The sequence below is a fragment of the Prorops nasuta genome, unplaced genomic scaffold (genome assembly GCF_024137725.1).
Source record: "Prorops nasuta isolate Cenicafe-Biocafe unplaced genomic scaffold, Cenicafe_Pnas_1.2 PNAS00004, whole genome shotgun sequence".
NCBI classification, from domain to species: domain Eukaryota; kingdom Metazoa; phylum Arthropoda; class Insecta; order Hymenoptera; family Bethylidae; genus Prorops; species Prorops nasuta.
This window is the reverse complement of record NW_027116801.1, coordinates 4,921,440-4,944,481: the sequence shown is the minus strand read 5'-3', so window position 1 is coordinate 4,944,481 and position 23,042 is coordinate 4,921,440. Positions and strand designations below refer to the sequence as shown.

Sequence of the window (23,042 nt, the reverse complement as noted above, 5' to 3'; positions counted from 1 at the left end):
TCGACGTACTTGTTTCTTTGTGCGAGAAAACCATTACCTTTCCTATCATGATTATTCGACTTTTTTTTTAGGGAAACGTTAATACTAGTAAGACTTTTTAAATAAGTGTAGGTTTGGTGAACTTTTGAATGTATCCAATGAGATAATCCTTCTACAGGTGTTGGTGCAACAGGCTGAAAACAAATTTAGAGAAATAAGAAATATTTCTTATAATACATAGAAAGATATACTCACAAAAAGAAGTTAATTAAAAAAGTTTCACGAATTGGTAAAAACTCGTTCTTATGAAAGACGATTGTATAAAATGCAATAACGACTAAAACGAAAATTCCAACACTTTTACCAATTTAAGTGGTGTTCTTTTAATTTAGTGGTGAAAAAAAATGAATTTTTTATCATATCAAATTTTACATCTAAGTTTAGTGTCATAGTCTTGAGAAATGATTAATAGTTTTAATGGACTAGCAATGTTGGTCTACAAAATGTGTAAAACTTGTAAGATATTGAGTTTAGAAGAAGCAAAAGAAGCTACTCCGTAAAGACTTATTTCGTGAAAGCATTTGGAACGCTAGATATTCTTGAGGCGTTAAAATTTGTGAGGCGAGTTCTCTCAGAGGTGGTTTTTCACTGAACGGAAAAGACATCCATAAAAATGAACTGCTAGAAAAGAATAAAATATGGTGGGTGCACCGATGAAAAGGAAATTGGCTCGTATCGACTTCTACTCTCGCTTCTGGTTAGACTCATTTCGTGATGCAAACGAAGAATTGTCTGGTTCTACGGTTAGTAGTCATTCTGTTAGGAAATTATAAACAACATTAAAAATTGAATTAGATTCAATAGTCATCATAGACTTTCAAATATTGACACAGTTACTCCCTTTATAATATTAAATATTAATTATGAACATTTTAGCTCATTTATCAAATTTCTTAATATTTATAGAAACAGAATATTCTACTTACTACTTTGATAACAAAAGTCACTTTACATTTTTTTTATCCTTTACATTTCACAAGTACATATTTTATAAACAAACATCATAGCGTATAAAGTTATATTTTTAAAAAATATAATGTTAATTTGGACTACAAGAGTCGATAATAAACTTTTCACATTTTTAACAAACTAAATCCGACTTTGAATAAAGTAAACGCAGTAGAGTAATATGATGATCCGTTTAATTAGCATATATTTTATATAAAAATTTCTAATAATTATTGCAATAGAATCTTTATTCTAGTCAATAAATCAAAAACAAATTCTATAACCAATCAAATTGACCAGTTCAGAAGTTCTAAAGTGCTAAATCTTAGCTGCCACCGTGAAGTCCATTTGACCTCACAGAATTTAATTCAAACTTCTGACGTATTAAAAAACGAAATCAGACTTGTCACTAAAGAACCTAGTATGTCAGTTTTGATTATTCGGTTAATTTTTTATGAATTTTGCATATAACTTTCTTACCAGTAATTTGAAACACTATGTAAAACAAGTTTAACACGATTAAATTTTCTCTGAGGAATACACGTTGTAACCAAACGACCGCATTCCTTAAATGGAATAATTTTACAACGTCCGTTCGTTAAAAATTGTCCAAGTCTCATTAAAATCTACGCATTGGTTAAAAAAGTATTGATCTTTTTCAATTTACCTTTCTAATCCTATTGGAACAACTCTGACGTTTGCGAACGAACAGCTGCTGGTTACCACTGTACGCCCCAACGCCCTCGAAAAACAAATATTCAACGTATTATTAACAATTGTTTAACGGATACTAAATTTTGTTACTGAATAAGATTCTAAATTAAACCGCAAAACTTGTTAGACAGAAATTTCACTTACTGCCAAGTGATTAGCTAATTGAACGATTACCCATTTCAAGATCTCTGTAAAAGTTATAATTAAAAAGTTACGATTTAAGTAAAATGAAGCTTTAATTTGTAAAAATTAAATCTTTTAATTACTTGATTGGCTAACTGCATTTCTTCCTTCTAATTAATATGTCTTTATACTTAATGCGTGTGCCTATTAAGATTTAAGTACGCTGTGGATTCAATTGACTACAATAAAAAATAAAAATTACCAATGTAGTAAAGGAAATACTAATTCCGATCAAGTTAATGATTGGGCGAAGCCTTTTTAACTGATACTATGCTGGGGGTCTGCAACGACCGCAACATGAAGCATTCTTTGCCATATAAATTATTTAAAACTATTCTAAAAATTATTAAACTAGTACTAACCTCATTTTTCTGACAACACCGCAATGGTTACTTTCAGTCTTATACACCGTTAGAGTAGCCGATAATTATTTTCAATCGATCACTCAAGAGTGTCACACCATGTACACTTGGCGAAATTGATTCTGTCCAAAACCAAAACAAACGCATTTAAAAGTATTTACAACTGTAACGGGAAAGAGATCAACCCCTAGCAATGAACCGTATACATGGACATTTTTAATCAAGTAATTTTAAAGTTATTATGAATGGTGGTCTGTATTTTTAAAAGAAAGACAAGTCCAAGTACAACTGTACTCGGATTGTTTCTTGTTATATTTGTAAAAAATATAATTTATTTCTTATTGAAATTTCTGATATTACCGCTATAAAATATAAACTATAAATAATTTGTTTGCACGATTCAATCCATGCATGCAGTTATTATGTTTAATACACGCTAAATAAATATAACTATGAATTTAATACAAATATAGTGTTTGAGCTTATTTTCATCTTAAAATGCACAAAGCACATACCTATGTTCATAATAATTTCGAATTTGTATGATTAACAGTTTAAATATTAAAGCTTGAACTACCGATGGAATAGTAAGGTATTATTAAAAGTTTTTTTTTTCCTGCGTTTATTGTCGTCAGCGCTCGGAGCTCGGTGTCAGTCGATGTATACGGTTATTTGTTAGGTAGGGGAAGCCTTCCTATTGCAGTTGTAAAGCCAGCGTTTGTTTTGATTTTGTACAGAATCAATTTCTCCACATGAACGAACAGTGCACAATCAGTTTTCTGCAAACCACCAATTCCCTTTTCTCTCTGTCTTACAACCTTCCAATTGTGCTCAGTTAAACACCAATTTCTTATAAAATCGTTACTTTATAATTTTTATTTGGAATTCCAAGTATTTAATGGTTTGTGTTTTGAAGTATAAGTCAATAATTAGTAATTGAAGACTTATTTAAAAATCTGTTTATAAATCAGGCACTGAGCTGTAAAGGAAGTTTTATTAGTGAAAAATTGTTTTGAAAAAAGCAATGGTTTTATATGGTGAATGATCGATTGAAAATTATTATTGGTCACTATTACAATGTATAAAAGTAAAAGTAACCAGCGTATTGTCAGAAATACTAGGTTAATACTAGTTTAGTAAGTTTAATTAATTTTATAAGCGATTATAGATAATAAACGTGGTAAAGAACGTTCAATTACTGCCGATAGACAGCACGGGATTAACCAAAAGGACTTCGTCCAATCATCGATTTAATCGGGATTACTATTTGCTTTACTAAATTAATTGGTTAGTTTTATTTTTTCCTTATTAGTCAATGTAATTCAGAGCATTTTTAAAACCAACATATTCTCGTATATTAAATTTTAAGAAGAATTAAAGAAGCGGAAAAATATAGTCCACCAATCAAGTAATTAAAAGACTTCCGTCAATCTGCAATTAGGAATTCTTTTGCTGATCAGATAACTCGACATTTTCTTCGCATCTTTTGTTAAATTTCAGTCATTAACATTGAATAGGAATTTAAAATGTTTACTTTTAGTTAAGTTGAAATAACAGCAAGCTTTTATGTTTAATAGGGTATTTTATATACAATAATAATTTACACTAATCTGTAATTATATAATTGTTATTGATTCAATAATTACTGGTTTTTCACGGCTATTGAAATTTCGGGTCCGTAAATGTTAAAATCTTTCTGATATGACTAGAATATAATAAATTTTAAAACTTAATTGCTTTGTAACTAATGCATATATTCATTTAAAAGTGACTTGAATCAAAGACTTAATCAGACAGACGACAAGAACAAGTTCACTTGAGAATATAGGAGTTGTTTCGTGCCACACTGCATAACTTTGCTCATTTATGGCAGATATTTATTTTCCAAAGTGCACATAGGCTATATTTTATATCTTGAGTTATTTGAAGACGATCACTTAATCAGGATTAAGATGAAGGTTTATTTTAATTTTTCCTTTTCTCAGAGATGTGTTTTCCTTCCAATATTTTATATATTAAATATAAAACATGGCATGGGTTTCATAAAAATGTATTAAGAATTGTCATCTTTAATACATTACTTCAACCTCTCTCTCTCTCTCTCTCTTAGTATCTGTTTAGCTACGACGTTGGTGAGAGAAGTGGACTAGAGCCTTGTCTGAATTTTAGCACTTCTCACTAATCAGATCTTAAGCAGTTAAAGTCTAGCTCACTAATCATTTTTCCTTGTTTGTTTTATAGTCTATTTTAATGAGGTCATGGACATTTTTAAATTAATATAAAAATTTGTCCTACTTAGAATCCATTTCAGACCGTTAAAAAAGAATCCGAAAGACTTCTCGTAGGACCAAATGACAAAGTAAAAGTTATGAGTCTCAAGTTCATAGGCAAAGTCCCAATTCCCAGTAGGAATTTTTGCATCTTGTAACGTTCTTTCGGTCACCCACATAACAAATTTATGAGAGTTTTCTGAAATGATATATAAGATTATGATAAATCTTTTTAAGTATATTCTGAAAGCTTCAAACAGTAATGTATATGTATAAAATATCAAAGAATCTACAATCTCTATCTTGTTATATTATCCGCTTATGTTTAGAAAGTAGTATACAGCTGAGATGTTCAAATAATAAGAAAGGATTTTAATTTTCATGTAGTATTAAGCATTCTAGCTTTTGATTTAAAGAATACAATAATGCCACTTTTGTAAATGTATCGATCGTTTTTAACAATACTTTTTTAGACTTTAAACGGTACTTTCCAAGATCCAAAACTCTCGTACCATTTAAATACCTAAAAAGTAATGTATTTAAAAAAATAAAAGCACTTATTCTTTCGACTCAATAAAATTTATCTAAGGTTAATATCGAGACGTGATCTTAAACATAATGTTAAAGAACATTGAAAAGTAAACTTTTCTTTAAATCGAAGCCACTAACTTTGTATTGCATATTTCTGTAGCAGCTTTTGAAAGCTTTCCCAAACACTATATGTATTAATGCACCAGTTAACCTAGGCATTTACGAGATAATTGAATTTGAAATTATACGCAGATGAGCGAATGTGCGTAAGTATGCGTAGCTGTCATCGTACGCACACTTTAGCAAACCTACACTTATGTACGATTTAAACTTGAAATATCTGGTAACGCCTAGGATAACGTACAGCGGTACACATTAATAGTTTAATAGTTTTTGAAAGCACTTAAAAGCAGATACAATAACGTTTAATGAAAAATAGCTGCTTTAATTAAAAAAAAAATATTGTCCATTTTATAGCCTTCAACGTCACGCTCAAGGCTCAATTAAAACCTCCATTAAAACCATTTTCCTGAATCAATAAAAAAGGCTTTATATATTGTTTTTTAAGTTAGTGAAAGTGGATCTAAACAACTCTTTTTTACAGTTGAATCTCAGTTTTTGATAAATTGACACTTAGCCCCTTTGTCAGTAACAATCCTCAATTGAGCAACTAAGGTCAAATCAATGGTGCAAAATTATGCCTCTCTCTCTCTCTTTAAGGTTTAAAATTTTTCTTTGACAGTTTTTTCTTTCGCAAAAATTGGATGTCGAATTTCAAATAGGACATTCTTTATATTCAAATAGATGCTGCTACTGAGAATATTTACATTTCGTGTAAAGTAGAATAATTTTGATTGTAGTAAGAATAAAAAGTCACAGCACGTATAATCAATCTAGTCCTCAACAATGCTGGATCTGTTTTACCTACATAAGTTTTTTTACGTTAACAATTGAGATATTTCTTGGCACACTCAAAAATAACTTCTCTGTAAATATCGATACTATATATATCTAAAAAAAAAAAGACTTTAGCAGTCTATTAACTAGTGACCCCACTATACCAGCTGTATTATTCTGTGGCGACTAATAAGGGTTAAGCAGTCATTTATGGTATATGATCGATGAGTTTAATGGCCATGTAGATAAAATATAATATAATTATAATTTAAACATGAAATTGTGTAAAAGAAACTGATATACCCCCTTCTCATGCAGGGTTCATTTTTTGTACATGATGAATAATTAATAAATGAAAAGTATTCGAATATTTTTTTAATGAACACAAAATTTAAAATTATTAAAGTATAATTATTGATATATTTTTGATTCCATTTTTATTTCAAAGGAATACTTCCTTGTAAAATAAAGATTTCTGTGTAATACTAATTTAACGTTTATATGATAATAACGCGTATAATACATAAAGAGTATTACAATATTTGAGCTTCTCAGTAAAAGGTCATTTTCCTGAATTGTGTAACATAAAATGACGTGCAATATGTCAAGTCCGACGGTTGACATATAGGGAGGACACATTGTCGTCGCAATAAACATAAATAACACTTATGCTACTGAATAATTAAATTTGGAAACCTCCAAATAATTATTAAACATTAATCCTGCTATCCTCGTCGTTCTTTAGTATTTGCCTGAAATGCAAAAACGTATTTAAATCTTTTGACAATATACACATAAGCACGATTCATTAAAAACAACACAAATTTTCTCTTGTACACTTTCCATTCAAACATATTCTCACTCTGATCAGTGCAAATCCAAGTTTATTAACATAAGTGTTTGCCCTAAATTAGTAATTATATAGTTAAGTAATTATTTTGTTACGAACAAGCATGTTCATAGGTCATTTGTCTACAAATGATGAAATTGATCATGCGATATCTGAGAACTAATTAATGTTACTATTTAGCGATTGCGTTGGTAATAATAATTAATTATCGATCGGCATAGTAACTGACAAAATTCAATAGCTCTTGCCGTTTAGTATTCTTGATGAAAATATGAATATTGTTTTTTATTTCCCTTTTATTTGATTTGAAAGTCCAATCAAATCAAGTATAATTTACAAAAAATCAATTAACATTTTGTAAAATATCCATTTTTGTTTAAATTAGTCTTACAATTGAAAGTTGCCTACAATGAAAAATTAAAAACAATAGCATAAATTAACAACAAGTTTATATGTTAACATTGCAGTATAATATATTTAGTTTGTACAGTTTGTTGAGAACAAGTCTTACAAAGTGATATACACGATATTAACACATTGACTCAGTTATGGCCACATGAGACAACGTGGGGCATTTATGCCCTACAATGGTTGTGTTCGGGCTGCTCGGCGCTCGGCACGGGATACGCAATATAATTGGTTTATCAGTCAGCGCTTTTTCAAATTAACCAATTATATCACGTGTTTTGTGTGCTGGGTACTGAACAGTGCTCGGATGCCTAAGCGCTCACTGTTTCTGCATTCAATAATATGCATGATCCGATACGTCTGTGAAATATAAAACATATACGTTATCATCAATTTGCCAAAAGAGCGTACAATACTTTAACAAATATTTTACAATGAGGAGTAGTTAATTTGGCTCTTCTATATATAGTCTCATACAATTGTAAAATCTTTAAATAATTTCTGAAATTAATCCGGCTAGTGAATGCAAGATTTCAATCATCATGAATATAGAAGCGTCATTCGCAGAAGATATTTCTCTTTTCTCATCTGTTTTTCCATTTAACGAATCTGATACATCAATCACGTTGACTCTCAAATTCACGTGATGGCTTGTAAGTTCCATGATGGTAAAATGAAATCTTTCCTTCAGTGACCTGATTAATTTCAGAAACTCTCTGAATTTCTTACAATTGCGGAAAGTTATGCAAAGCCCTAATTTCTTAAATTTCTTCATTGCGCGGTCCATACTTTGTTGAAAATATTGTATGCTATTTTAAATTCTCCAATTTATCAAATTAAACAATTTCCTATTCGATTAACTTTTAATTTTCGACTGGTAAAACCGTAGGTTTTATTTTCTCCACCAGTCGACATACTAAATCAATTTCGATATACGTGCATGACTTTGCTTTCATCATTTTCTATGTTTGCTATTTAATCAAATGATTTAGCTACGTTTCATTTCTTTTTGACAGATGGTACGCAAAATCAATTTCGATCAATTGCTCGGATGCCGTTGAACCGACGGTCGACAGTGGGGCCAATAACGATCATTGGAGGAGTTACCGTTGTTCATCCATCTCCTCGCCTCTAAGAGTACTAATTTTATTTTATATACTATAATATTAATATAATTATATACACACAAATGTATGTATAAAAAAGAAAACTAAATAGAAAATTGCTTGGAAAATTGTTAAGCATATACTTTCTAACTACAAATGATAAAGCGAGAATGTTATAACTGAGCATGATATTTCTGTCTAAAAGTTGAAATAATAGAGAAACTGCTAATGGAGCTTTTAGTCGCTTTCCAGCCAACCCTCTCAATTGGCTGGAAACCATTAAAAATTTCCAAATAGCATTCTATAAGGTTGTATTACCTGCTCAGTGATGAAGCATTTAGTATTTATTGTAGATAAAGCTTCTCTTAAATCAAATGTAGCTTCTATTAAAATACAAGCAAATTTCTAGTTTTTTAAATAATATTTGAGTTAAATAGATTTCTACTTTTGTCCCTTATACAGTGTGTAAAAAATCATTGAACGGTTTGGCCAGAGGATAATCCTGAAAGCTGTCCTATGATAACCCATCAAGTCCGACTAAAATCGGTTCGATGGTTTTCGAGATATAAAAGTTTAAAATTTAGCATTTTTTGGGCATTTTTCGCTGCCTGAGGCAGTACTACCACGAAGCTATGACGTCACGCAAGGGTCATAGTATTGCCTGATCAGCTGGCTACATCACAGGGCCCGCGTTCGTTTATACCGACAGTTTGCACGTTTGCAGTTAGTACTGGGATCCTATTTTTAACTTACACATTTTTAGAATGTCAATACTTGCAGCAATCTGCAGCATTCTAAAAGGTGAATTAAAGGAAACCAACAATCCATAGCTGGCACCGCCCAGCAAGTTTTCATTAATTAAATTATCAACTGTTAGATTCTACCAATAAAACCAGTTGTTAATTCGATTATGGTTTATTGGTCTTTCTAATTCGCTTTCTCACTTTATTATTTTCAAAATTTAATACAAAACCTTTTCTATCCTTAACCTGCTATTTGTTTATTACTGCCATTATTAAAACTGCTTACGCTTACTGATAAATAAAACAAGGCCCTTTTGAATGACCAACCGATCCAGGCGGCATTAAGGCATTTGTACGACACGTCACAGCGTCGTGGCATCTCAGCTTCAAGTGGCGAGGAATGCATTAAAAATGGTATTTTTTGTTAATCTATATCTCAGGATTTTCCTCCCTTTCAATCTTATGATAATATTGTTACATCCTGTAGATCTACGAAACATGTGAACATAGAAAATATTCTATTCGTAATTGACAGGTCTATGTACCAACTCTTATCGTTACATTCTAGCATTTCTTTGAATTATTCCTTAAGTTAAGATTTTCAATTGAACACTAGATTATTGTACCGATATTCGGCCAGTAAGACAATGCTAGCAAATAAATAGAAAATAATTGCTCTGTTATAGGTGTAATTGAGGATGGACCAATTCCGGTAACACCGGTTGGCGGTCTTATGGCTGCTTCACTTTCAAAAAAGAAATCTCAAAAATTAAATGTGTGGGAATGTGAAAAAATGCCTCAACGCTTGGTCATTAAGATGTGGAAATTAATCAATGCCATTAAAATGCATAAAAAATTGAACAATTAAATGGACGAGCAAGTAGAGCTGATTACTAGTATAATAAGAGAATAGGAGCAGATGCAGGGAAAAATGAATCTTATTCTATAAAAAAATGAAAGTACGAAAGAAGTTGAAGAAGTTTTACAAGATTTTTACAAATCAAACATTAATATCAATCGGAAATTGCAGAAGGTAAGCTTAAAAAAGTACAAATGCATATGGCTCGTTCAAAACAATCGATGAACTGAAATAAATAATTAATGCAATTACAGTTGGATCTAAAGAGCAAGGAGAAAAAAATCTTTAGCAGAAGAACTGTTTGCAAAAGAAGCAGCTATAGATACTGCCGCATCAATATTGCAGCATTTACGCGAAATGTCGACTCATCACAAATGGATTGGTATCTCCGATAGTTACGGAGATAAACGTTTTCTTACGTCCATGCTTTGGGGCATTTTAAGTTGTGGATCCTATACAGAGGTAAGAGTATTGTGTATGTGTATGTGCCTAACTGGGTGTATGATAATGTGGAATGTTCATCAGTTGTTTGTAACGTATAGTCTAATAGGCTGGTATATAGGTGTATGTTTAAACTGACTCTCTCTCTGCGTGTGATACCAAGTTTGACAGGAATTCGTTTATAGTGTCCCAATTTTCTGTACTGTAATTTCTCTACGAGCTCTCCTTATTCTGGTCTTTATCATTATCAGTTGATATGGGTTGACGCCTGAGAAGAGAGTGCTAGTTAACTTATTTATGGGGACATAATTTGAAACGACTATACCCACAGAATTGTTACATTTTTTTTAACCATGATAACAAAGGTGTGTGAATCTTTAACGCTTGAGTATCACGTCTAAACATCCTAAAAATGATGTCGTGTGTATTTTCACAATTCAGATTCATTTTGTCCTAACGTTTCGGCTTGCAGAAGTATACCGAATGCCTTTATTGATATTATTTATTTCACCCCTAAATTCATTCGTGTCAGCGAAAATGCTACGAGGAAAACTATTATTTTGCTTTCCTGTTTTTTCAAGTAGCGTGGTTGACGAGTTTTTCTCTCTGTTGTAGGTGAACTTGATGTTCTCGAGCCCGAGGTCTCTGTATTCCTCATTTCCCGGGCAGATGATTACCTGCACTTCCGCTGGATTGCTCCGCAGGCCTCTGTAGGCGGTATATCTGTTCATCTGCACCAGGGCTAGGTCAGTATAAATATTACAATATTCCCAACCTGATAGAAGATTTAGACACTGCTTTACAGAAAGTATTGAAATGCCATACTTGGTTAAAGGTACATTTACTTTAAGAATCTTCGGTATTATGGACAGTTTGGTTTTAAAAGGGGGAAAATACCTTTTGAGGATTGTCCAATAACCACCCTTCAAGTCCCATTAAAATCTGTATTGTGGGTACAGAGTTAAGCTTTTACCAAAATAAGTATTATTTGACACATTCTGACCGAGCAGATTTGCGGTGTGACGTCACGCAAGGGCCGTAGCACGCTGACTCGAGTTGAGAGCCTCACGGGGTTTTCAATCGTTTATATACTACTTTATACAGTTAGTTTATTCCCAATACTAAAGTCCTATTTTTATGCTCTACACATCTTAAAAATTTCAGTATTTGCAGCAACTTGCAGCAACAAACGAGCAAAGCCAGGAAAATAATTTTCTCGTGCATTCTAAAAGCGTGATAGGAAAATAAACTAATAAATTACGATTTCTATCTTAGAACTTTTATCAGGTATTTTACGCCGCACTGAATTTGCAAATCGTTATTACTTCTTGTGAAAAATTCAAGAAGCATAAGATACCCGACTCGGAACCTTAGCATTTTCAGTCAAGATTTTCTAACGCTTCACCTAACTTTTTTATTATCCAATATTTTAATGTGATTCTCTCATTTCGTACGTTAACAGCGTTTATACACCAAACAAAGCACTTGTGAGCTGAAGCGTTCTTTTTCGAATAACTCGCCCTTCTTTTCCCACGCATTTGAATTTGTTGAACGAATATATTAACTATAAGTCGACTTTTATAGTCCAGTTCGTTTTCTCTTTGCTTTCTGAAGTATTCTAAAGCATGCCTGGTAATAAATTAATATTAATGATAAGCAGCTATACAAGTATCGAGTTACTGATCTTTCATTTGGATTCTTTTCCGTCTTCGTAGAAAGGAGTAAACCAACATGACTTAATCAAGAAGACGAGGAGCAGCGATTATGATGATCCATATTTCCGGGTAGGGTCATATGGAGGGGAAGAACATAATTATCACGGACGGTAACCAGCTTCTAAACTTAACATTTGCGTCTCATGACGCTGACGACATTTTTCGAAGATTTCCTGGCAAAAATTCACCCTACACACCCATCCAGGTAAACAAACAATAATATTTTCTCTCTTTATCGCGATAAATGCATATGGTAGTGTCTTGGTAGCAAGTAAATTGATAAAAAAATACCGCGAAAGAACCCATCTACTTTTACGATAATAGGGTAGGTTCTAGTGCATATTATTTTCATAATAATAAAATTGAAATACCACGCCTAGATTTTCTAAAATTAATCTTTGTATAAAGAACTATTACTTTTTAATATCATTCAGTAGAATAATGAAAATCCTAAACAAATATTTTTTCTTATTATTATTAAAATATTATATTATACATCGTGTTTCATAAGTTGCGATATGTAGACACTAAACTTCTAAAAAAAGGATTGATTTTAAAGCGTGGAATACTCTTTTGGACTAACCTTTGACTATAAAAGTATATGGACTGCTGGTAGGTACCTGTTCCCTAACTTTTTTTTTTTTGCAGCAGTAAATTTTGTAACCAAAATTTCGAACGCCCCATCAACTATGAACTTGACCATTTCATTGAACATTTACGAGACATAACTGAAAGCTATCCGAATTGTAATTCTGATTTTTAATTATAAAAAGTAAATGCAGTTACGAAAACGACCAATTAATTAGTATGTAATAAATTCTGTGATAAATATATAGGATAGAAAAGTTGAAACATGACATTTAAATATTTCTGGAATATTACAGCTTTACCAAAATGTTATAGTATAGTTATATTACTTCAACGAGTGTATGTAGCTGTTTTAATTGTTATTTTTTCATACTAGTTAGTTTTTTTATTTCATTTACATCGTAGAATTTTAAACGGGACCCTATTCCTTATTAGATAATCTTATAGCTTATCTTAAGAAGTTTCCAAACAATCTAATTTATGTGCCATTTATTTGAGTTGGTTACGAGGTATTTAAAATCTAAATCGTACATAGAAGAATGTCTGGCTGAAGTGATATGTGTAAATGCTACACGCGCGCAAGTGGATTGTCTCAGCCATATATAATTTCCAGTTGAAATACCTCATAATCTTATCACTTTTACTTTCCTACTCAGGATGGACATTATAAATTTACTTACTTTTACAGTTACAAGAGATATAAATGATTAAAATAGGAAAGTTTTGAAGTATTTCTCCATTTACATCTTCAAAAGTCTTTGCCAAAAGTGGTATCTGTTATACTTTTCGCGATAAGTGAATTCTTATGTCCATGCTCTGGGGCAATATAAGTGTTATACCCTGTATAAAGGTCAGCTTACAATGTTACCACGTTGGTACTACCACCAGACATAAAAGCGTCAGCATATTGTTTTCATAAGCTTTCATCATAAGCTATAAGAATATCTAATAAGAATTATGAAGCTATCTTTAAAAAAACTGCATAGACCTTGAAATCTTAAAACCAATTACCATAAAAGAAGAACATTTAAAACTACTATATTTTCTCCTTCAAACCATGTCTTTGTCTTACGATGTATATATATATATATATATATATATATGTTTTGGTCTAACTGCCATTGTTATGGAGATGTGCCCCACCCAGTATACGTTGAAGGTAGCGAAAGGGTTAAAAACGTGGATAGTTTGCGTAATTTGAATATTCGACGCTACTATTAAAATTATTATTAATATTTCATAGAGCTGTATTAGCTCATGTTTAAATATTAGATGTTAGATAACAAATGTGCATACAATTTAATGATCATCCTATTACTGTATACTTATTAAACATCAAAATAGAAAATATGAAATAAAAAAAATTATTTCATTTATTTAATTATTCAATAACTTTTTAAAACAAAATAGACTTTCATACACTCTGAAACTAATCGTGTGTCGACTATTTTTTATTCTTACATTTGTTCCATTTAAAACTGATCATTTAACTACGGGATGAATGGTAACATCATTGTTATAAATTGTATCTGCTAAGATATACATTTGATTTTAATTAAATTTTCTTGTTAAAGAATCAAATAAATGCCCTTAAAAGTGTATATTTCATATTTTTGATGAAGAGAATCTCTCTCCTCAAACTACGTCCATTAGTACAAAAACTGCTGATGACGCTATGTAAACTTCTGAAATTAGCCACTAGTAGTCCACATTTATACAGTCGAAGGGTTTACCAAAATTAGCTTTATTTAAGAAAATTATTATTAGCTAAAAAGTTTGAACCTTGATTGCGTACGCTTATTTATTTCTTGTTCTGTTTTTCTTCGTCTCTGCATATTTTATTTGCTCTTCTTCCTCTTATATCTGTATCTGTATTTTCACACGTGTTAATTACAATTAGCAAGCACTCGTCTGCTCTTCAACGTACGTTTTTCACAGTAATTACGCTCCGCTACCTTACTTACCTTCATCATTTTAACGTTTACGCAAATCTTTCTTAAAATAATAACGGTCAGCGACAAAAATTAAACGTAGTCGGACTACGCTATTTTAAGCAAAGAAATATAAATTCTCAAAAGAAAGAACGTTTAACAATTGTTTTAAAAAGTATTTATCAAAATTTGTGGTACCTTATATCTTACAACGATTATTTAAAACTGCATGAACCAAGTACTTTTCCTTAACATCGTACGTTATCTGCAAGTAAACTTTCGATATATCGTAATAAATTAATTAAATTAATTTATAGCATAAATTGAGGTACAAAAGAGTGTTTCATAAATTTGTAAAAATGTGTTTCTGACAGGCAATACTGATTGCACTGATTTTGGGAAGCATCATCGTGGGGACAGTCATAGGAAACATTTTAGTCTGCGTGGCGGTGTTTCTCGTTCGAAAACTTAGAAGACCCTGTAACTACCTTCTGGTCAGCCTGGCAGTCAGTGATCTATGTGTGGCACTATTGGTAATGCCAATGGCCTTACTCTATGAAATATCGGGTAATTGGTCTTTTGGAGCGATTATGTGCGATCTCTGGGTCAGCTTTGATGTACTCAGTTGCACGGCCAGCATATTGAATCTTTGCATGATATCTGTTGATCGGTAAGTAATTATTTTACTACATAAGATAAAGAGTGTCACACTACGTCAAGATTCTAGCACGACAAGAGTTTGCGAAGACTTGTTGCACTGTTTGCGGTAATGTTTGTTGGGCGCCTAGGCGAACCAGGCGAAACTATGGTGAAATTTTTGGCCGTGGGCTGTGGTCACGAGCTTCGAACCAGTTTGGAATTTGGGGCTGGTGATGCTATTGTCGCCTTCCGTGGCTATATACGGTTGCTTGATTTTTCTCAATAGCGTGAGATTACCACCATAGTTGCATATGATACCAGCTTATTTGCTCTCGGGACTGACATACCTATATGTAAAATAGGATGGGGATTATTGGGGATTCTATGTACTTGTTGTAAGTGGACGGAGAGGGTTCACTGGTAGTATAAAGCTTCTAATTCTTTTGGAGGGATGTTAAAAAGCTAGAGTTTAGGGTAATTCCACTTTGCAAAGGTTTATCCCCTGTCATATCTCTGTGATAAAAGAGTCATTATGCAGTAGGTGAAACTATATATATTATTAGCTCTGCCTTGTGCTGCTCCTTATATTTCCTTTTGTCTTCAGCATTATGAAGGAATAGTTTAATCTGCAAAAGTATTAATATGGAATATTCATATTTAAAGTTTTGTTCAATTCACAACTTTGCTACAAGAGCATGTCTACAGGTTTGAAACTTTACAGTATTAATTTTTCTATATTTTATAGAATATAACAATATACTATAAAAAGCGAACCGCAGCCTATTGTCACTTTGCCCACATATAGATTCATATCCAAGTATGTAGATATACCCAAATTGCATTAGAAGGATACGGTAAGCTACATGTATGAGAAAAGACCCTGATTGAATTTTGCGCTCACTGCTTGTGCAGTCATCTCCTCGAGCTCGGACACCGTTGGTAATAAGTGAGCTAAGTGAGGGATGCCATAGCTCCTCCCCGCGGGAAGGAAGTGGCTGAAAACCAGCACCAAGGCTTCGACAGGGGAAGCAATATATATTGCTTTCCATGCTCTATTTGCTTTCAATTGCTTTACAAATAGCACTTGACAGAACTCTGACAACATTGTAAGCCTTTCGGAAATGTCAGGATTTCTTCACGAGCGAATATAATAGGGAATTATAATTTTAATTATTTATTTAATTAAACAAATATAATATTTTGATTGTCCTCGCTTCCCCACGTGCGGTAACACTATTCGAACAACACTATATATCGATTCCAGTAATATCAAACATCTCTATTGTCGAGTTTTTCATTATGTCCTTTCTGGCTTATGTTTTATTGCGATATATTGCAATACGTTCTCTTTTGATACCTTCATTCAATGTGTAACTAGCTCAGAAAGACCTTCTTCTACAAACACCAGAGTCATTCCAAAAGGCCTAGAAAAGAGTAACTTTGAAAGATCGATACATTTTTAAAACCAGCTCATAGACTTTTATGAGACTTGATGACTTTAAGCACGCAGTCATCAAAAGCAATCCTATCATAAAAAATCCAATCTTCTTGTAACACGGTGATTTGAAAGAATCATTGTTAATAGAAACAAACAAAGAAAAACGGTTATCCTGTATTTTTAATGCTTAAAATTTCAAGTTTAAAAAATATGCATTATTTATTTATAAGCGTTTTAAATGGAGTATCTCTTGAGAAAAAATAAAATTGATTTTCAGGTTTACTCTACTATATAAGCTTCTACGAATATAAAATGTTATTTAATATTAACAGATTTTCTCTTTAAAGTAAATTTTATCGTTTGAATTTAGTTTGGTTTTCACAAATGAGCAAGCTATCTAGATAGACTGATTTTAATGCCTCGGCATTTGTTAAGAGGAATTTTTTTAAAATAATAAGCTGGAATATGAATAAGCACAAAAAGGTCTCTGTTAAAGGTTTTGCGCCATTACTAAACCGCTCCAGTATGGAGTAAAAAGGACACCGCGACGGATGATCATTTACGTAAGTTTGGTTTGGATTGGAGCAGCCTGCATAAGCTTGCCACCTCTTTTAATAATGGGAAACCAACACACTTACTCGGATACTGGCCCTTCTCACTGCGTCGTCTGCCAAAATTTTTTCTATCAAATTTATGCAACTCTCGGCAGTTTCTATATACCTCTGCTCGTTATGATCCAGGTAGGTTTATTATCATTATATATATCTTATATTTACACTGGTGCTGTTAAAGTACTAAAGGTCTACATTTGCAGTTGGACTTCTAATTCAGTTCCTGTTTATATCAATACAGGGTGTCCCATTTTAAAAGTTCCAAGCAAATATCTCGCAAAGTATACAAGATACAGAAAAATATTTCAGACAAAACTTGTAGGGCTTCAAGGGGAACAGATGATGAAAATATGGAATTAGCGTTGATTGACCTGTTGAAGGTTATATGAAGGTCATTGATGTTTTTTTTTTATGGAAACCCCAATTTTCTATTGCATATTGTTGTAGCTTATTTCAAGAGCTTTCCAAAACACTATATGAATGTACAATTTAATGCAGTCGTTTACGAGATATTTGAATTTGAAATTATTCATAGGTGTAGGTTTTGTTAAAGTAGCGTGCGCGACCTTTACGTGTACACACGCGAATTTTATACAACTTCAGGGTGACTGAAAATACAAAAATACAAACGTATGTTACAGGCGTTATTATGCAAAATGTTACTTGTGTATGACCAAACGTTCATCAATTAATATATAGTTGCGTAGAATTTTTAAAAGAGAAGAGGGAGACGGATTGCCCCGAAAGCAACAATTTTAACGTCAATATAACAACACCTGTGCACTATACAGTAGCCTCTTAGGAGTCGTTACCAAGTTTCGGGCCCGGTTCTGAAATTCATTACCCCGACACCTGCGTGGGGCTGACTCACTGCATGTTTTTAGGCTTGAGTTTGCGCGATTATATTCTTAGAATGAGATAATATCTGCATTCCTTATAATTAATTATTAATTAAGCTTTAATTGTATATTACTCGTAGCTTTATTATCAGCACTGCCGTTATTAATTTTACTTCTATTGCGATGTTACTGCGTTTATCTTGGGTTATTTTCGCTAGTAATTGTGGTAGATTTTATCACATTTAGGCTTACTCTATTATCTCTGTCTTTCTCTCTCTCTCTCTCTCTCTCTCTCTCTCTCTCTCTCTCTCTCTCTCTCTCTCTCTCTCTCTGTTTCTCTGTTTCTCTCTCCTTTTTCTATTTATCTATTAATCATTCATGACATGGGGAAATATCTTAAAGAAATCATTTTTTTATCAATGGTTTGTTACTGATATCAAAACAGAACGCATAGTACTAAAAGCGCTCCGAAAACGTTCTCAGACTCCTTTTGACAGATTGGTAAGTTTTAAGAGCGTTTTTGACACTGTGTCGTATGTAGGTATTATTATTATTAATTTTTGTTCTCACAACACTTTGCGATAAATAGTTAAGCGCGTATTTTGAGAGTAGTGGTCTCCTCGGGAGGTCTAACTCACTTTGACATTCTTCACCAATAAGATTGCTCGATTTGCCTCCCTCTTGAACGCAGAGTTCGGCTTTTCCAGCACCCCTATAGTACACTGTACGTCAGAAATGTTCCTAAAACATTTATGATCTTAATTTAACACGTCAAACGTTTTTGACGTTATGTGTGTCGTGTCGTTCGTTGCTCGTTGCACTTTGTCCAATGTAACTTGACTGAAGATCGAAACAATTGTTTGACATGCTTCTCTTTCGATATCTTCATATCGATCTTCCATCAGATTCTTGGTGTTTCCCCACAAAATGTAATTCAGTAGATTTAAATCTGAAGTTCGTAGTGACTGGATAATCAAGCCACAACGAACCATCTAACTTTAACATCGTCTTAAAATTTTGACGTATCTCCAGAACGTTCCTAATTTGGTACGCATTTCACAATGAACACGTGTAAGAAATTGTCATCCTGTAAAATTAAATTTTTCTATATCATCAATGGTATTTTTTTTAAATATCAATTGTATTTGCTTCTCAAGAAATCGAGTATGTACTTTTCTCGGTCAAACTGAACTAAAAATAAAAATAGTTTAATCCAGAAACCAAAGGAAATGCACAAAATTGTACCATTCATAATCAGTACAGCTTCTGTTTTTTTTATTCCATAAATGATTTAGAGATTATCCTCCAACTGTACCTCCGTTTTGGTCGGTTTGCACAGTGACCTTTGACCGATATTGGAATTATATCCTATTACTTATATCTCGATTCTTATAGTTCTCTCGTTTTTCTCAATTATATTATCCGAGGAATAAAATTCTCACTCGTAAAAATATCGTTTTTCCTAAACATTGAGTCGTCTGACCGTATTCGTATGATCAAAGAAACTACATCACTGGATCTCGTCTTCTAAATATTTTTACATAGATTTATTTGTGAACAAATTCGATGCACAGCAGTGTACAATCTGAAGATTGTTTGCTGGCAAAGGCTTCTAGCATTGTGGTTAATGCTAGTGGCAAGCTTTTCATAATTAGAGAGACCTCTGAATTTTTTAGAATTTAATCAAATTGGAGTTTTCTGGAGTTTTACCAGAATCGGTTATAGGTCAGAGTATACAGGTTCATCCCTTCCTCCATAATTCGGACACGGCTTAATTTAAATAAAATAATTGTTTTCTTTTTATTCTCGATAAGCTACCACCACATATTTTGAAAATGAGCAGCTTAGCGCGGAACTGCTACATAAATTAAAAAAAAAATCATTTTGAAAGATTAAAATTAAAATTACAGGTATACTATAAAATATTCTGTGCGGCACGCAAAATAGTATTGGAGGAACGAAGAGCGCAAAGCCACTTGGAAAAGCACTGCTACTACGACATTGATCTTGCATTGCCGCAACCTATGCAAGTCATAAGTCAACAAATAAATTTGGATGTGCAAGCCAATGAGGAAAGTACTTTTGTAAAACAACACAGGAGCTCGAGTAGCTCTACTACAGTGAGTAAAAGAACGTCACATAATTTTTATATAAAAATCAATGATGCCCGTGTGGCACACATAGTCCGAAATGTTCCAAAAACGCCCCTGGACTTGATTTGACAAGTTGAAACATTTTAGGAATGTTTCTGACACTATATGTGCTACGTGGATGGATACCATTGTGTTTTTTATTTAAATTTAACTCACCGAATCTAATAAACACGCGAGTGTAATTTGAAACAGAATTATTACTAAAAATGAATTATGTTTATGTTTCTATTATAGTGCAGTGGAAACGCGGTAAGATGCTTTGCAGGAGGATCTCGTAATAGTAGCGAATCGCAATGTCCAATGTTCAAAGGAATTTCCACGAAAACCACCCCACCAATGGCAGCTATTAAATCGACAATCGCAAGAAATTACCAAAACAATACGTGCAGTGCAACAAATTCACCTCATCAAAAAAAACTGAGATTTCATTTAGCCAAAGAACGAAAGGCTAGCACGACGTTGGGTATTATAATGAGTGCATTTATTATATGCTGGTTACCATTTTTTGTGTTAGCGTTGGTAAGGCCGTTTCTAAGTGACCCTGATTCTATCCCAGCATTCTTATCTAGCCTGTTTTTATGGCTTGGATATTGCAACAGCCTGTTAAACCCAATCATATACGCTACATTGAACAGAGATTTTCGTAAACCTTTCCGGGAGATACTTTACTTCAGATGTGGCAATCTCAACCACATGATGAGAGAAGAGTTTTATCAGAGCCAGTACGGTGATCCCATGAACAATGACGAAACTAAGCCAGGAGGGACCGGAAGTATCGAACGACTGGATCGGCAAGGCGTTGAATCAATAGACATAGCAGCCGATACAACCAACGAAAGTTTTCTATGATCCGAACGGCCTCTTGATTGCTCTTCAATCTGTCAAGATATTGTTACAATGCTTGACCTTATTCAATAAGACTTATTCATAGTGAGGAGTTATATTAGATATCGTTGCGTTGCATTATTAAATTTATAAAAACACAACTTCATCTAATGTCTAATAGTTCGTACATAATGAAAAAACTAAGAAACTTAAGGAATCTAAAATAACTATTTCATTAGAGCCCACAAAAAATTCAACCAATTTTTCAATATATTAAATGATTCTATAAGTTTGTACCCCAGATTTTCTCTTCAAGTTCATCTTTAAATCGAGTACGAACTTATACAATCACATAATATTTATGAACAGGAAAAGCTTTCTCATAGTCCTCAGTCTGTACCTGGAACTATTATATAAGCAATGATACAAACCAGTAGAGAAAGGTATTCTGCCATGGGCTATTTTTCAGTTCCGAATTTTTTCAAAATCTTCCCGATCGAATTCACAAAGATAAATACTTCTAGCCTTAAAGAGTAACATCTCCTTTATGTATAAGAAATTTTATTTAATTTTTCAGTTTGTTAATACGCACAAACTAAATTCTAAATAAATATTGATATTTTTGTCCAAGGCAGAAACTATAACTCGTGATTTGGGCCATATATTTGCGCCTCTGTAAGAACGTAATAAAATTGTTTTTTCATATATTAAATGTTGTTTGATCATAAAAACAATCTATCAATAGTGTTAGGTTATTTTGTAGTAGAATTTTTTATAGTTTACTACAGATATGTTTGAGACTGCAAAAAAGTTTTCTTTTTAATTAATTTTCGTTGCGCAATTCGTTCTACATATCTTTAATAGAATTTCTTTTTTAGTTTGACATTCTGTTATTATTTCGTCGAAGAATTTGGAAAAGGATTTAATGAAGGTTTTTAATTTTTTTTACCTGTTGTTTATGACAAATTGTTATCTTTGGATTGTGAAATATTGTTCTTGGCCGCTATCATTCACAAGGATTCACTCGAATAATGATGAAAATATGACTCTTTTTTTTTTCAAAATCTTCGTTGTTTTTCTCCTGGCTTAAGGTCGATTTAAACAAGAAGCAGATCACCTTTGGTAAATTAGCTGCATTTATTCACGTATCAAGCTTTTTATTATCATTGTATTGCGATTATAATTAAGACTACCAGGATCATCGCATTTCTGAGATTTTACCACAAACAGTGAAGGAGATGAAGGATCAGTAACTAAAACATCGTGCGGATATTTGGTGATAATGAATCGGCGATAAAAAGAACAAGATAGCAGAAATCTTAATCGTTTATGGTATTCAAAAGTTTTAGTAATCAACTAATACATTGTTTATATTGAATCTACTTTATTTTGTTAAGTTTATAAGGTACTAAAAAGAACTGAAAATTAAGAAACACGTAAGAAAAATATAAATTTTTGCAGCAAAGGAATACAAAAAAATATTGATAATTTTGATGATAGATTGTATAGAAAATATTTTTACTTTAACATTGGATGAAAACGGTTCGGGATAGAAATTGTAGCACAGTTTACACCGTTAGCAGATATTTTGGTAGTTGGAATACGAGAAAACAAAGGCTGCGATCTTGTTAAATTCGTTAAAGGGTCAGTATTTATCGATTTTTGTTACTTCAAAAGAAGAGGATAGAAAGCATTGTGATAAGATGTGCGTGATTAGAATCATTAGGAATACATAAAACGCGAACCTCTCCTTTGCATATCAATCTAATGGATTAGTAAATATTTATAGCAAACAATAAAATGATCAGAATCTGTAAATTTAATTGATACATAACTTAAAACAGTGACTCTGAATTTATATAAATGATGATATATTTACACCATCATTTGCCATCTCAACTGGTACCAGCGTTTAACGCCACCTATGTACAACGGGTCAAGGCATAAATTGG

The 23,042-nt window shown here is 32.4% G+C and overlaps 1 protein-coding gene across 1 annotated transcript; it reads left to right on the top strand.

Moving 5' to 3' along the window:
• Nucleotides 1–22,628, top strand: 5-HT7 (5-hydroxytryptamine receptor 7). Its single transcript, XM_066726144.1, has 10 exons — nucleotides 1–782; nucleotides 8,219–8,339; nucleotides 9,738–10,084; nucleotides 10,165–10,372; nucleotides 10,967–11,097; nucleotides 12,067–12,271; nucleotides 14,960–15,255; nucleotides 17,159–17,402; nucleotides 20,023–20,232; nucleotides 20,500–22,628. Exons 6-10 carry the CDS (start codon nucleotides 12,146–12,148, stop codon nucleotides 21,112–21,114), a joined length of 1,491 nt encoding a protein of 496 aa, XP_066582241.1. The 5' UTR covers nucleotides 1–782; nucleotides 8,219–8,339; nucleotides 9,738–10,084; nucleotides 10,165–10,372; nucleotides 10,967–11,097; nucleotides 12,067–12,145; the 3' UTR covers nucleotides 21,115–22,628.
• Nucleotides 22,629–23,042: the final 414 nt, after the last annotated feature.

Coding starts and splice junctions, on each gene's coding strand:
- 5-HT7 (XM_066726144.1), top strand. CDS start 12,146: ATGGAGGGGAAGAACATAATTATCACGGACGGTAACCAGCTTCTAAAC. Junction 15,256..17,158: donor TGCATGATATCTGTTGATCG/GTAAGTAATTAT, acceptor TCTCTGTTAAAG/GTTTTGCGCCATTACTAAAC. Junction 17,403..20,022: donor CTCTGCTCGTTATGATCCAG/GTAGGTTTATTA, acceptor TTAAAATTACAG/GTATACTATAAAATATTCTG.